General features: G+C 44.2%; 1 protein-coding gene across 1 annotated transcript; it reads right to left on the reverse strand.

Moving 5' to 3' along the window:
- Nucleotides 1-4014: 4014 nt before the first annotated feature.
- LOC131977223 (cytochrome P450 2J6-like) lies at nt 4015-9931 on the reverse strand. The gene is made up of 9 exons (XM_059340426.1): nt 9631-9931; nt 9363-9525; nt 7448-7597; nt 7198-7358; nt 6579-6755; nt 5768-5909; nt 5373-5560; nt 5150-5291; nt 4015-4681 (listed from the first exon to the last, which is right to left on the reverse strand). Exons 1-9 carry the CDS (start codon nt 9832-9834, stop codon nt 4500-4502), a joined length of 1509 nt encoding a protein of 502 aa, XP_059196409.1. The 5' UTR covers nt 9835-9931; the 3' UTR covers nt 4015-4499.
- Between the last annotated feature and the right edge of the window lie 2131 nt (nt 9932-12062).

The following is a 12062-nucleotide window of genomic DNA, read 5'->3' on the forward strand; positions in this document are numbered from 1 at the left end:
GAGGTGGTGCTTAAACACTGGATGCTTCCATCTCGTGCATGTGTAGGTCAAGTAGTTAGACCAACAAAGTCACCTGTGACCGCTGGATGACTGGGAAGATCTATAAGGTGTCATCAGAGGATCTGTTCCAACTGGATCTTCCTGCAAAATCTCAGAAATCTGAGTGACAGAGAACTCTGGCAGTCATCCAGAATTCACAGAACCATAGCTACAAGTGTTGCCCTAAAAGCATCTGCCATTCTATCAGCTTACCAGGCTGACCTGGAAGTGCCGCGTAGAGTGACATCACGGACAGTCAAAACCGATCTGAGTGTTTGGAGCGGTTCAGACTGAGACGCATCTGTCCAAATGCGATCTGAATCTACCTCCCGAAGGTGGTTTTGATCTGGTTTGCAAAAATCGTATTTCATGTGCTCCTCCAAGAATCGCCACCTTATCGTGGTGGAGGGGTTTGTGTGCCTCAGTGATCCTGGGAGCTGTGTTGTCGGGAGCAATAGCTCCTGGTAGGGTCTCCCATGGCAAAGTGGTCCCAGGGGAGGGGCCAGACTAAGAGCGATTCAAAGACCCTTATGAAGCGGGACCATTTAAAACAGTGTACCTCGCCCGGCACGGGTAAACCGGGGCCCCCTCCTGGAGCCAGACCCGGGAGGGGAGCACGCAGGCGAGCGTCTGGTGGCCGGGCCTTTGTCCACGCTCAGCCCGAAAAGACTACGTGGACCCGCCGACCTGTGGGCCCACCACCTGCAGACTCAGGCATAAGGGTCGAGTGCACAGAGAGTCGGGTGGCGGGCAAAGGCGGGGACCTGGGCGTGCTGACCCCCGGCTCCAGCGGCTAGCTCTGGGGACGTGGAACGTCACCTCGCTGGCGGGGAAGAAGCCCGAGCTTGTGCGGGAGGTGGAGCGTTACCAACTAGAAAGAGTTGGGCTCACCTCCACGCATAGCTTGGGCTCTGGAACCAAACTCCTGGAGAGAGGCTGGACTCTCTCCTTTTCCGGAGTTGCCCAGGGTGAGAGGCGCCGGGCGGGTGTGGGGATACTCACAAGCCCCCGGCTGAGCACCGCTGTGTTGGAGTTCTCCCCGAGGAATGAGAGGGTCGCCTCCTTGCGGCTGCAAGTCACAGGGAGAAGGTCTCTGACTGTTTTTTGTGCTTATGCACCAAACAGCAGTTCGGAGTACCCGGCCTTCTTGGAGTCTCTGGGTGGTGTCCTGGAAGGGGTACCATCTGGGGACTCTATTGTTCTTCTGGGAGACTTCAAGCTCACGTGGGTAACGATGATGGTACCTGGAGGGGGGTGATTGGGAGGAACGGCCTGCCCGATCTAAACCCGAGTGGTGTTCTACTATTGGACTTCTGTGCTAGTCATGGATTGTCCATAACGAACACCATGTTCGAACATAGAGTTGTTCATAAGTGTACCTGGTACCAGAGTACTCTAGGCCAAAGATCGATGATCGATTTTATTATCGTATCGTCTGATCTGCGGCCGCATGTTTTGGACACTCGGGTGAAGAGAGGAGCAGAGCTGTCAACTGATCACCACCTGGTGGTGAGTTGGATCAGGTGGCGGGGGAGGATGCTAGACAGACCTGGCAAACCCAAACGCGTAGGTGAACTGGGAACGTCTGGCAGCGGCCCCTGTCTGCAGGGTCTTCAACTCACGCCTCCGGAAGAATTTTTTCCAACATCCCGGGTGAGGCTGGGGACATGGAGTCCGAATGGGCCATGTTCAAAGCCTCAATTGTTGACGCGGCTGGTAGGAGCTGTGGCCTGAAGGCCGTCGGTGCCTGTCGTGGCGGCAACCAAAGAACCCGCTGGTGGACACCAGCGGTGAGGGAGGCCGTCAAGCTGAAGAAGGAGGCCTTTCAGTCTTGGCTGGCCGAGGGGTCTCTGGAATCAGCAGACAGGTACCGTTCGGCCAGAAGGGCTGCAGCTGCGGCAGTCGCTGAAGCAAAAACTCGGGTATGGGAGGAATTCGGGGAGGCCATGGAGGAGGACTTCCGGTAGGCCTCAAAGAGGTTCTGGAAAACCTTAAGGCGACTCAGGAAGGGAAAGCAGGGCTTGGCCCAAGCTGTGTTCAGCGGGGGAGGAGACCTGCTGACCCGATCTGGGGATGTCCTTAGACGGTGGAAAGAACACTTTGAGGAACTCCTTAATCCAGTCAAAACGTCCTCCGTAGAGGAGGCAGAGTCTGAAGACTCAGGGGAAGACTCATCAATATCCCTGGCGGAGGTCGCCGAGGTAGTTAAAAAGCTGCCCGGCGGCAAGGCGCCAGGGTTGGATGAGATTCGCCCTGAGATGCTGAAGGCTCTGGACATTGTTGGGTTGTCATGGTTGACACGCCTCTTCAGTGTCGCGTGGAGGTCTGGGACAGTGCCTGTGGATTAGCAGACCGGGGTGGTGGTTCCCATTTTCAAAGAGGGGGAATCGGGGTCTTGTTCACGAGTGAAGGTAGAATGGAACGTGAGATGGACAGGCGGTTTGGTGCGGCGTCAGCAGTGATGCGGGCGTTGTACCGGACCGTTGTGGTGAAGAAGGAGCTGAGCCTGAAGGCAAAGCTCTCGATTTACCGGTCCATCTACGTTCCAACCCTCACCTATGGTCATGAGCTTTGGGTAGTGACCGAAAGAATGAGATCGCGGGTACAAGCGGCGGAAATGAGCTTCCTCCGTAGGGTGGCTGGGCTCAGCCTTGGAGATAGGGTGAGGAGCTCAGACATCCGGAGGGAGCTCGGAGTAGAGCCGCTGCTCCTTTGCGTCGAAAGGAGCCAGTTGAGGTGGTTTGGGCATCTGGTAAGGATGCCTCCCGGGCGCCTCCCGTTAGAGGTGTTCTGGGCACGTCCAACTGGTAGGAGGCCCCGGGGAAGACCTAGAACACGGTGGAGGGATTATATCTCTCGCCTGGCCTGGGAACGCCTCGGGGTCCCCCAGGAGGAGCTGGACGTTGTGGCTGGGGAGAGGGGCGCCTGGAATGCCCTGCTTAGCCTGCTGCCTCCGCGACCCAGCCCCGGATAAGCGGACGAGAATGGATGGATGGATGGATGGTATTTCATGTGATTTGTGACTGTTCAGACAAAGAGCCATCCAGTTCCAATCTGGATGGGCTAAAAATAGGATTTTGGCTGGCAGTCTGAAGGAGGCCTTATAGTCTGCGTCTCCCTTTGTCTTGTGCCAGTGTCTCATTTGTGTAGTGCAGCTCAGCCATAGTCCAAGTGTTGTCCTGCACTTGCTCTTCGTAAGTTCTATTCTCTGCCTCGATTTTTGTTTGTACTTTTTCTTAGTTTAGTGTTGCTGTTTAGTCAAGTTTCATTTGAATTTTTGATCTTGGATACATTTTCATAGTGTCCAGCTGAGCCTCCGGTTTTAAGGAGTGTGAGTTTTTCCTCCCTTGGGAGTGTTTTGAGTTTTCAGGTCATAGCCTTTTGTTTTCCTCCTTGTGGAGTGATTTTTTTTTTTTTGCTAGTTTAGCTATCTCTTCCCTCCCTGTTCGGAGTGGTTCCATGTTTATTAATAGTCTTTCTTCCATTTTGGTTTTTGCTTTTTTCCTCTGTATTCATACATAACTTTCATAGCCTGTTTGGTTATCACTCAACTAAACAAAGTCTGCCTCTGAACTGTGATTGCTCTGCGTCTGTGTCTTCTTTGAGTCCAGGTTTGACACCTTTGTACACATGCTGTATTTCTGTGAAAAATGACAGCCAATGGTAGGGTGTTATTACTGTCCTGAATAAATTGTTTCAGTTAGTTTTTCACCAGCTTTAGGTATTGTTGGAACTAAAAAAGTGCACTTAGGAGAGAGTTCTCATTTATTTTTCGGGAGTGTGTTTGTGTTACCCATGGTTGTATCGTTAACGTTATAGTTGGATGTCTGAATCTGTGGTTTATGTCTGTCATAATCCCAGTAATACTGTTGTAATTGTTTTGTTGGATGGAATATTTTCTGCATTGTTTAAAAAAACAAAAAAAAAACAAACAGGGAACATTTATGAGTAAAATTTATTTGACTTACAAAAACATGGACATTTGGATCACCAAAACAACTAAAGGTGTAAAAATGTGATTCATAAAAAATGTCTGTAATCCATAAACACACCATAACTGATCTTGAAGGACACTAAATTATCAGTGAAACAATATTTGAGAGCATCTAGGGCCCCAATATCCATGAAACAACATTATTTTCTGAGTTATTCACAGTCTTATAGAAATTTTAAAAATCAGAGGTGATTTTAATAAAATCTTCAACCCAGCACAGGACAGATAAACCACATCACATTACACTTAAATCTGGCACTAAAGAAACAGTACATGACATAAGGTCTTCAGTGTTGGCACTAGGAGAATACAAAAATTTAACTTTGAATAATGATTCTACATAATTTAAAAAATAAAGGCAAGTATCATTTTGGCAAATTATCTAAACCCTGTCACATTGACAAAAGAAGAAAAGCCTATTGATCTTTAACATATATATATATATATATATTATTCAATGTTTGAGCTACTCTAGGCGTGAGGTTGCACATATTTCATATTGACATGGTGCCAGAGTGATGCCAAAGTCGAAATCCATGACAGGCTTCACTCCCGCAGGCATGGAGAAGGTGAATTGCTGCATGAAGGAGGTGAAGAAGAGGAAAAGCTCCATCTTGGCCAGGCTCTCACCGAGACACAATCGCTTACCTAAAACAGGAAAACAAAGTGAAAATTGCTTTTACAGACAGTTTTGGCCCAGAGGTCAAACACATTTTAGACAACATAAGGCCTCCACAGGAAGTAAAAATGATGGCTGTTCAGGTATTATAAATTTTGTCCTGATTTTAGTTCAGATGTTTACCAAGATCATTATCCAGACATCAGAAAAGTTGGGCTCTGCTTGTATGGTGAAAAACAATGATGAATAACATTGTTGATATTGTAATTTGACCCTTATGGTATACCGTTGAAATACTTAACACAGAAAATGGATTACCAGCTCTGCAAACCCAAAGCTACAAAGTCAAAACAAAAATTACAAGCCTAGACTGAATGCCAATCTGCAATCATTATGTGGGGGACATCATAGTATACCAGTGTATCTGCAACAGAATCCAGGCTCCTGTACAAACAGTTAAAGACACTAATAAAACAAGTGACTGTGTTGCTCCTCACCAGCAGAGAACGGGATGAAAGCAGCTCGCTTCACAAACTTGCCCTCCTTGTTCAGAAAGTGTCCTGGGTTAAAGGTGTCGGGCGTCTCCCACTCAGTCTTGTCAAACAGCACCGAGGTCAGATTGGGGATTATTGTAACTCCCTGTGATTGGAACCATAATGACAATGCATGAAGGCGTTACATGGTAGTGCATATGAGAAAAAAGTAATTACGAGAACTGACCTTTGGGATGGTGTAGCCTCCCAGCTGGATGTCCCTGTTGGTAATATGAGGCAGGCTGAGGGGAACTATGTTGCCCATCCTCTGGATCTCATGTATAACAGCATCAGTGTAGGGCAGGTTTGCGCGATCTTCCATGGACGGCTGTCTGGACTGTCCAATCACACTGTCTATCTCAGCCTGGACCTTTTCTGTGTAGGAGAGGCAAAGGCAGAAGTTGTAGCAGTATTTTATCAACAGGCTGCAAAAGACATCAAGCACATTGCAGTACTGACACATTAGCACAGCTTCCATCAAATGACCTCACAGTTTCAGCTCATATCTCTGCTTGCCTTGCTAATATTTCTACATGGATGCCAGAACACCACCTTCACCTCAACCTCATGCCATTTCCTTACCCTGGATCTCGGGGTACTTTGCCATGTAGAGGAAAGCCCAGCGCAGGGTGGTGGATGTGGTCTCAGAGCCAGCCAGAAACAGATTCATGACACATACAATCAGGTTTTCTTCATCAAAAGTGCTGTCAGCCTGTCCCTTGTTCTGAGAATGTATATGTGTTAAAACATACTGCAAATTCATTTAGGATAAATACATTGCAGTGTTATCACAGCCAGGGTAATAAAATATTGTGATGGTTACTGCTTTTATTATTAAGTCTGCTGTTGAAGACAAGGCCATAAAAGATATTGATGTAGGGCAAAACCCTTGATAAATGTGCATATCTGAGGCTTGTACTACAGTGAGGTAATTTCAGGTTTCACCCTGGACTTTCAGTCCAACAACATTTGTTGGTTCACTTCTTATCTATTTTTTACCATAACCAGCTACAGAGCAGGTTATGTCTGATTTTTAAAAACACAAATCAGTTTTCCTGGATAATGACAGTGGTCCTGTGGAGTTTGGTGCGTTTTCCCATCAAGAGACATAGAATATTTGACACTACAGCATTGTACGTATGATACTTCATGTTATGAAAGTAAACCTACTCACCGCTTTTGACAGTTTTCAATTGAATAAATCTCACAAAGGATTAGCAAATTATCCTATTCTGTGTTTTAATTACATTTTTGACCGTTTCTCAGCATTTTTGGAATCGGGTCTGAAGGTGCAAAACCACTAGGTGTGATGTTCACAGGAACTAAACATGAAAAAACATCTTCATGAACAAGTCGCTATAGGAAAATCAGAGCTACATCTAATGCCAATCACCGTGTTAATCTCATTCAGGTAGCAGTCGATGTAGTCTCTTTGGTCTGAGGAATCCCAGTTCTGTTTGTGCTCCTTGAGCTCAACTCGTATGAAGTCCGTTACATCTTTCCAGATGTGCAGGAATGTCTGATGTGGTCCTGGCAGACGTCTCATCAGCAGAGGGAATGCGTTGTAAAGCTGAAAAGTAGAACAGATTGGACAATTGTCACGGCTGTATCTCTCTGGATCCTGAGTGTTTGTTTTTTTCTTCTTGTTGTTTTCAACATTTCCCTGTGTCTCTCTGTGTGTTTGTATATCAGTATCAATATTTCAACTACACATTTGTCTTTGTAAGTTCGGACCAGTAGCAAGATTTTAGAAAAATGCATGTGTTGGGAAGTGTCGGGCAAATTAATAGTAAAATAAGACTTGGATTACACTGTGTGAGTTGTGTGAGGGTTTGTAAAAAGATTTTATCATGTAAACGCGGCCCTCGTCTACTTCAGTTCTTCAAGGATTTACTCTTTAGATCCTCCGTTCATGTAATATTTAACACAGGGTGTGCAATTGACAAAACAAAAACAGTTTAAAATGTGAAGTATTTCTTTAATATTTCATCAACAGCTTTAAAATGCTGTACCTGTGCCCAAATGGATCCTTCAATTTCGAGTGCTTCACTAAACAACCTCATCAGTTTCAGGAATGACTCATCACCATAATCAAAGCGATGACCAAAAACCAGGGAGCAGATAATGTTGGAGATAGCGTTGCTGACGATGAGGTGTGGATTCAGTGGTTTACCTTCACAATTAAACAGAAGAGTAGATGTTTATTATGTGTTTGTGATTGTCTTCTATTCTTATATGTGTTGTTGTGGATTTACTATTTACCTTTATAGCTTTTGAAGTCTTTTGCACAATATGTAAATTCATCCAAGATGACAGGTTCAAGAGACTTCTTGCCAAATCCAAAATATTTGAGTGTTGAAAGTGCAAAACGCCTCTGCTGCTTCCATATGTTCCCATTACTGAAAACGACACCTGATGGGAAATGCATCAAAAATAGATTTAAAAAAATATTTTGGATTGGAATCAGGGAATCAATCAGGAAAACAGCAATAACTGTAGGGACCAGTGCTGCACTACTGTTATACTGTGGATTTCTTCTTCTTCCTCTTCCGGACGCAATTTCATCCCGCTACTAGTCCTACAACTTGAATTGTTGCAGGACAAATTATATATCAAAACGTGCGGTTTGATCGGGATCGGTGTGCTATTACTTTTCTCTAAAGAATATGAATTTTTCGCTACGTAAGTCGCAAAAAACTGCCCAAAATTTTGCATTGAATTGAATGGGACGGCCGAAAAAAATGAGTGAAAAATAAAAATAATTGGAGATTTTTAAACGTCTACTCCTCCGACATAATTTCACCTAGAGACTCTGAACTTTAAACAGTAGACACAAGTCTTGTGTATCGGTGTATTAATCCACGTTTCGATAGGTCGTATAGTTTTTTATCAATCCCTGTTCAATGACCATGATCATTTTTGGAGAAATTCTGAGATTATAATGGGTGTGTATTGCACGGAATGTTCATGTCACAGTGTGTGACATCATCGCCAGAGTATAGAGAGAGAGAAAAAATTGTCAAAAAATAAATTTGAAAATTGCGCTCCAGGCTGCAAATTCCACTCTACAGAAATAATTTATACAGAGAAATGTAGGAAAATTTGTCATCTCACTCACAATCCTCTGGTAAAGCTGTCAGAGTTATAGTTTGGGTGTAGGACGCATAGATGTGCGACCAACACCACCAACAGCCTCATTGGGTCCCATTGGGATTTCGGAAAAAAGGGACATGTAACAGTTTTTTTAGATCGCTCTAACAAAGCTATTTTTTTATTTTTCTTGAAAAAAATCATATGTAGACATTCATGAAGAACTCAGGACGCTCAAAGTGAAGTCGGATCAATAATAGGTATTATTGTTTTGCCAAAAATGCTTTCTGTTCGAGGCCAGAAATTTCAGTCTGTCCACCTCTGCTGTCACTGGAACAGGTGCCAGTTAATTCTGTTGATTGCTTTGATCTGATTGCCTTTGATCTTTGATGTGATTACAGTTACAGATACACACACACACATGCGCGTAAGCATGCACACTCCTCACACATGCATACATATGCTTCAAACACACACATGCACGCACACACACACAGGTAACTTTATGTGATTTTAATTACACACACACACACACACACACACACACACACACACACACACACACACACACACACATTTTGAGGTTAAAGGGCATAGTTTGAAATCTCTGAAGAATATCATCATAGTGTACACACACCGGCAGTAGCCCCGTGGCCCTTTCAGAATTTCCCCAGGGGAAATTTTCTAGTTTAGTTTATTAGTGTAGATAGCTTTCAGTGTTTTCCTCCTTTGGAGTGGCTTTTATTTGTTAGATCATAGGAGTTTCATAGCCGTTTTCTTTCACTCTGAGGTTTTCCTTGCTGCCTTTTTGAATAAAGAGATTTTAGGTTCACCTGCTCTGCATCTGAGTCCTGACTTGAGCCCGGCCTGACAAACACAGGGTGGATGGACAACCATCATGCTTATTAAAAGGGTGAAACAATGAGCTTAATAAAAAGTATGGACTAACACATAGTGTAAAACTGACTAGGGGCAAAGCAATGTGTCACACAGTGTGTTTACTCAACAATGACTATTAGTATCACAGGAATCACAATAGTAGCAAGTTGACAGAGTTACAAAGCATTTTGTGCCTGTGTCCTCTCACCTTGTCCATGAGTTACGTCGTCAATTATAGCTTGGTATGGACGGTCCACCAGGCTGTCTCCCTGAGTTACCAGAGCTTCTTTGAGAACCTCAAACCGGTTTAACACCACCATCCATTTCTGACCCATTCGCATGCTGTACACGTCTCCATATCTTCCTGCTAACTGTGAGTGGATTTGAGAGAGGAGCATGATGGTTCATTTAACAGACAACAGATACAGTCCTGTCAGTCAACCTGTTGTATTTAATAGTATATATTTGACATCTACCTGTGTCATACTCTCATGGAGCCTGTTGTGATCCACAGTGAATATGTTGCCCACAATAGGAAATGCCCGGGGTCCTGGAGGGAAGCTTTTTGGCCGCCGGTTCTTTAGATAATCTGCAATGAGGATGAAAATTGCGGTGAAGAGCAGCAGACTTCTGACATCCCAGTTCACAAAATTTCCAAATACAGAGAAGATTGAATCCATTTTGCAAACTAGCTCAAGCCTGTGTAGCTGCAGCCTGATTTTCTGGTCTTGCACGATAAAACACTGGTGTTTTTGTCCCAACACCAGCCAATGATCTTCCTGCTGTGGGTTAGAGGTTGACTTGACTCTTGGCAGCACGAAAAAAGACTAATGGTTGCATTGGACTTTGATATTATTTTTCTTGGTATAGGGAGGGCAATCATTTACTAAACTCACCTAACTGTAGATAAAACATTTTGTTTATATGGTATGACTAAGGTAAAGTTTAATCTTATCTGATACAAGACAAATAGGGAGCCAAATATTTTCCCATTGTATAAAAGAGGTGTTGGTTACTAAGCACCAAACTTGAAACCCTTGTCAAAAGAAATGATGGATATGAATGATTTCTAGTGGCTGTACACCTCCACAGTTTGTCCTGTTAGAACAGTGATATGAGGCTGGTAATCTGGCCGGTCCAATGACACTCTCACACTCTTTCTGCTCATTTGTTTATTTAGAATGAGATGTTAGGGGCATCTACAGATATTTGTATGTGTGTGGTAACTGAAAAGAGAAAAATAAATATGTAAACAAATATAAAAGTTTAAACATCTGAAACAGTAATGAATAAACAATATGATATAATATAAACACGTTTAAAATTACATATATGAGGACTGAATTGAACTACAATGAATGATTCTAAGGAGAAGCATGAAATGAATAAGGGTCAATATTTTCCATATTTGAATGAAAAAACGCCACTGCATAGGCCTATTAAACACACACAGAACAGGTCCCTGAACTGAGGAGAGCCTGCCTCTGTGTCTTCAATTATAATACTTAATTGGTGAAATCCTATTGGTCTAGGGACCGCATGCACAGCTGATGGTGCGAGTGTGTGACCTTCTGAACACATTGTGTTCTCATTTCCCCACATCTCTTAAGACTTGCTAAGGTATACCAACACTACTGCCTAGAAATGTTATTCTTCACAGTCTGGTATGAGACAGAAATGTCTGATTCTTATATCTTTTCTGATATGTTCTTTATTCATCTTCAACATGTTTAAGTAGACACCAAGATCCTCAATCCACTTTCTGGTAGGGATGAGATCAGGGCTCTGTGCTGGCCATTCAAGTTCTTTGAAATGAGACCGGGGGATGAGTAATCTTGTTTTCTTTTTACTGACAAAGTCCATCTTCATGAAACCTTTTGGATTTGACTGTTGGCATGGGAATGGTCCAACATAACAAGGAGCCAGCTTCCTGGATTCCACTGTGAGGGGAAGGTCCTGCATGGACAGGGTGTTCAGAATGGGAGTCTTTCACTCTGTCCCCCACCTCCCAGGCTCCACACCAAAGACACACAGGTGGCAGGATACACTCGGGCTGAGTTAGGGGGTTCTCCAGCTGGATCTGCCCAGACAGGGCATCAGGCTTGATGTTCTTGGACCCAGCTCTGTATGACAGGGAGAAATCAAAACAGTTGAAAAATAGGGCCAACACTCCTTGACGAGAGTTCAGATTTCCAGACAACGAATGGCTGCTCTGCCCCCTCTAACCAGTGTCTCCATTTCTCCAGTGCGAGCTTCACTGCCAACAGTTCCTGGTTCCCAATATCATAATTACTCTCTGCTGGGGACAATTTCCATGAGAAGAAAGGACACGGGTGGACCTGCTGATCCTCAGCAAATTACTGAGGAAGAAATGCTCCAACACCCATGTGAGAAGCATCTACCTCCACAATACATTGGCAGGAAGGATCTGGAAAGATGAGAATGGGAGCAGAGGTGAAACATGCCTTTAACTCACAAAACCCTTCTTCAGCTGCAGGGGACCCCCGAAAGGACACATTCTTGGAGGTGAGGGAGGTGAGGGAAGATGCCACTGACCTGTAGTTCTGGATGAACTGCCTGTAGAATTTTGCAAATCCCAGAAAGCGCTGAAGCTTCTTGCGTGTGGATGAAGTTGGCCAGTTCAGCATCAAATCTGCAGTAAGTCTGGACCTGCGGAACTGACACGTTCTCTTTTAAAGATTGCCAAAAATCAACGGTTTAGAAACTGTAAAAACGGGCATTATCGTCGAATTGTTATTGTTCAGACAAATTCAACTTGCGTTTTTTTCTTGTTTCATGATTTATGTCATTTTAACTGTTGTGCTGCACAAAATACATTTTTGAGTTGTTTCCACTTCTAGCCATGATTGTGTTGATTCCATTGAGGTGCAGTGAGTAAAATGTAAAA

This window comes from Centropristis striata, chromosome 9 (assembly GCF_030273125.1).
Source record: "Centropristis striata isolate RG_2023a ecotype Rhode Island chromosome 9, C.striata_1.0, whole genome shotgun sequence".
NCBI lineage: Eukaryota > Metazoa > Chordata > Actinopteri > Perciformes > Serranidae > Centropristis > Centropristis striata.

What these genes read in the sequence shown, in the direction of transcription:
- LOC131977223 (XM_059340426.1), bottom strand. Translation starts at nt 9,834, where the DNA reads ATGGATTCAATCTTCTCTGTATTTGGAAATTTTGTGAACTGGGATGTC. An exon ending in TCCATGAGAGTATGACACAG is followed by an intron (nt 9,526 to 9,630) that starts GTAGATGTCAAA and finishes ATCCACTCACAG; the next exon opens with TTAGCAGGAAGATATGGAGA. An exon ending in AGACTTCAAAAGCTATAAAG is followed by an intron (nt 7,359 to 7,447) that starts GTAAATAGTAAA and finishes TTAATTGTGAAG; the next exon opens with GTAAACCACTGAATCCACAC.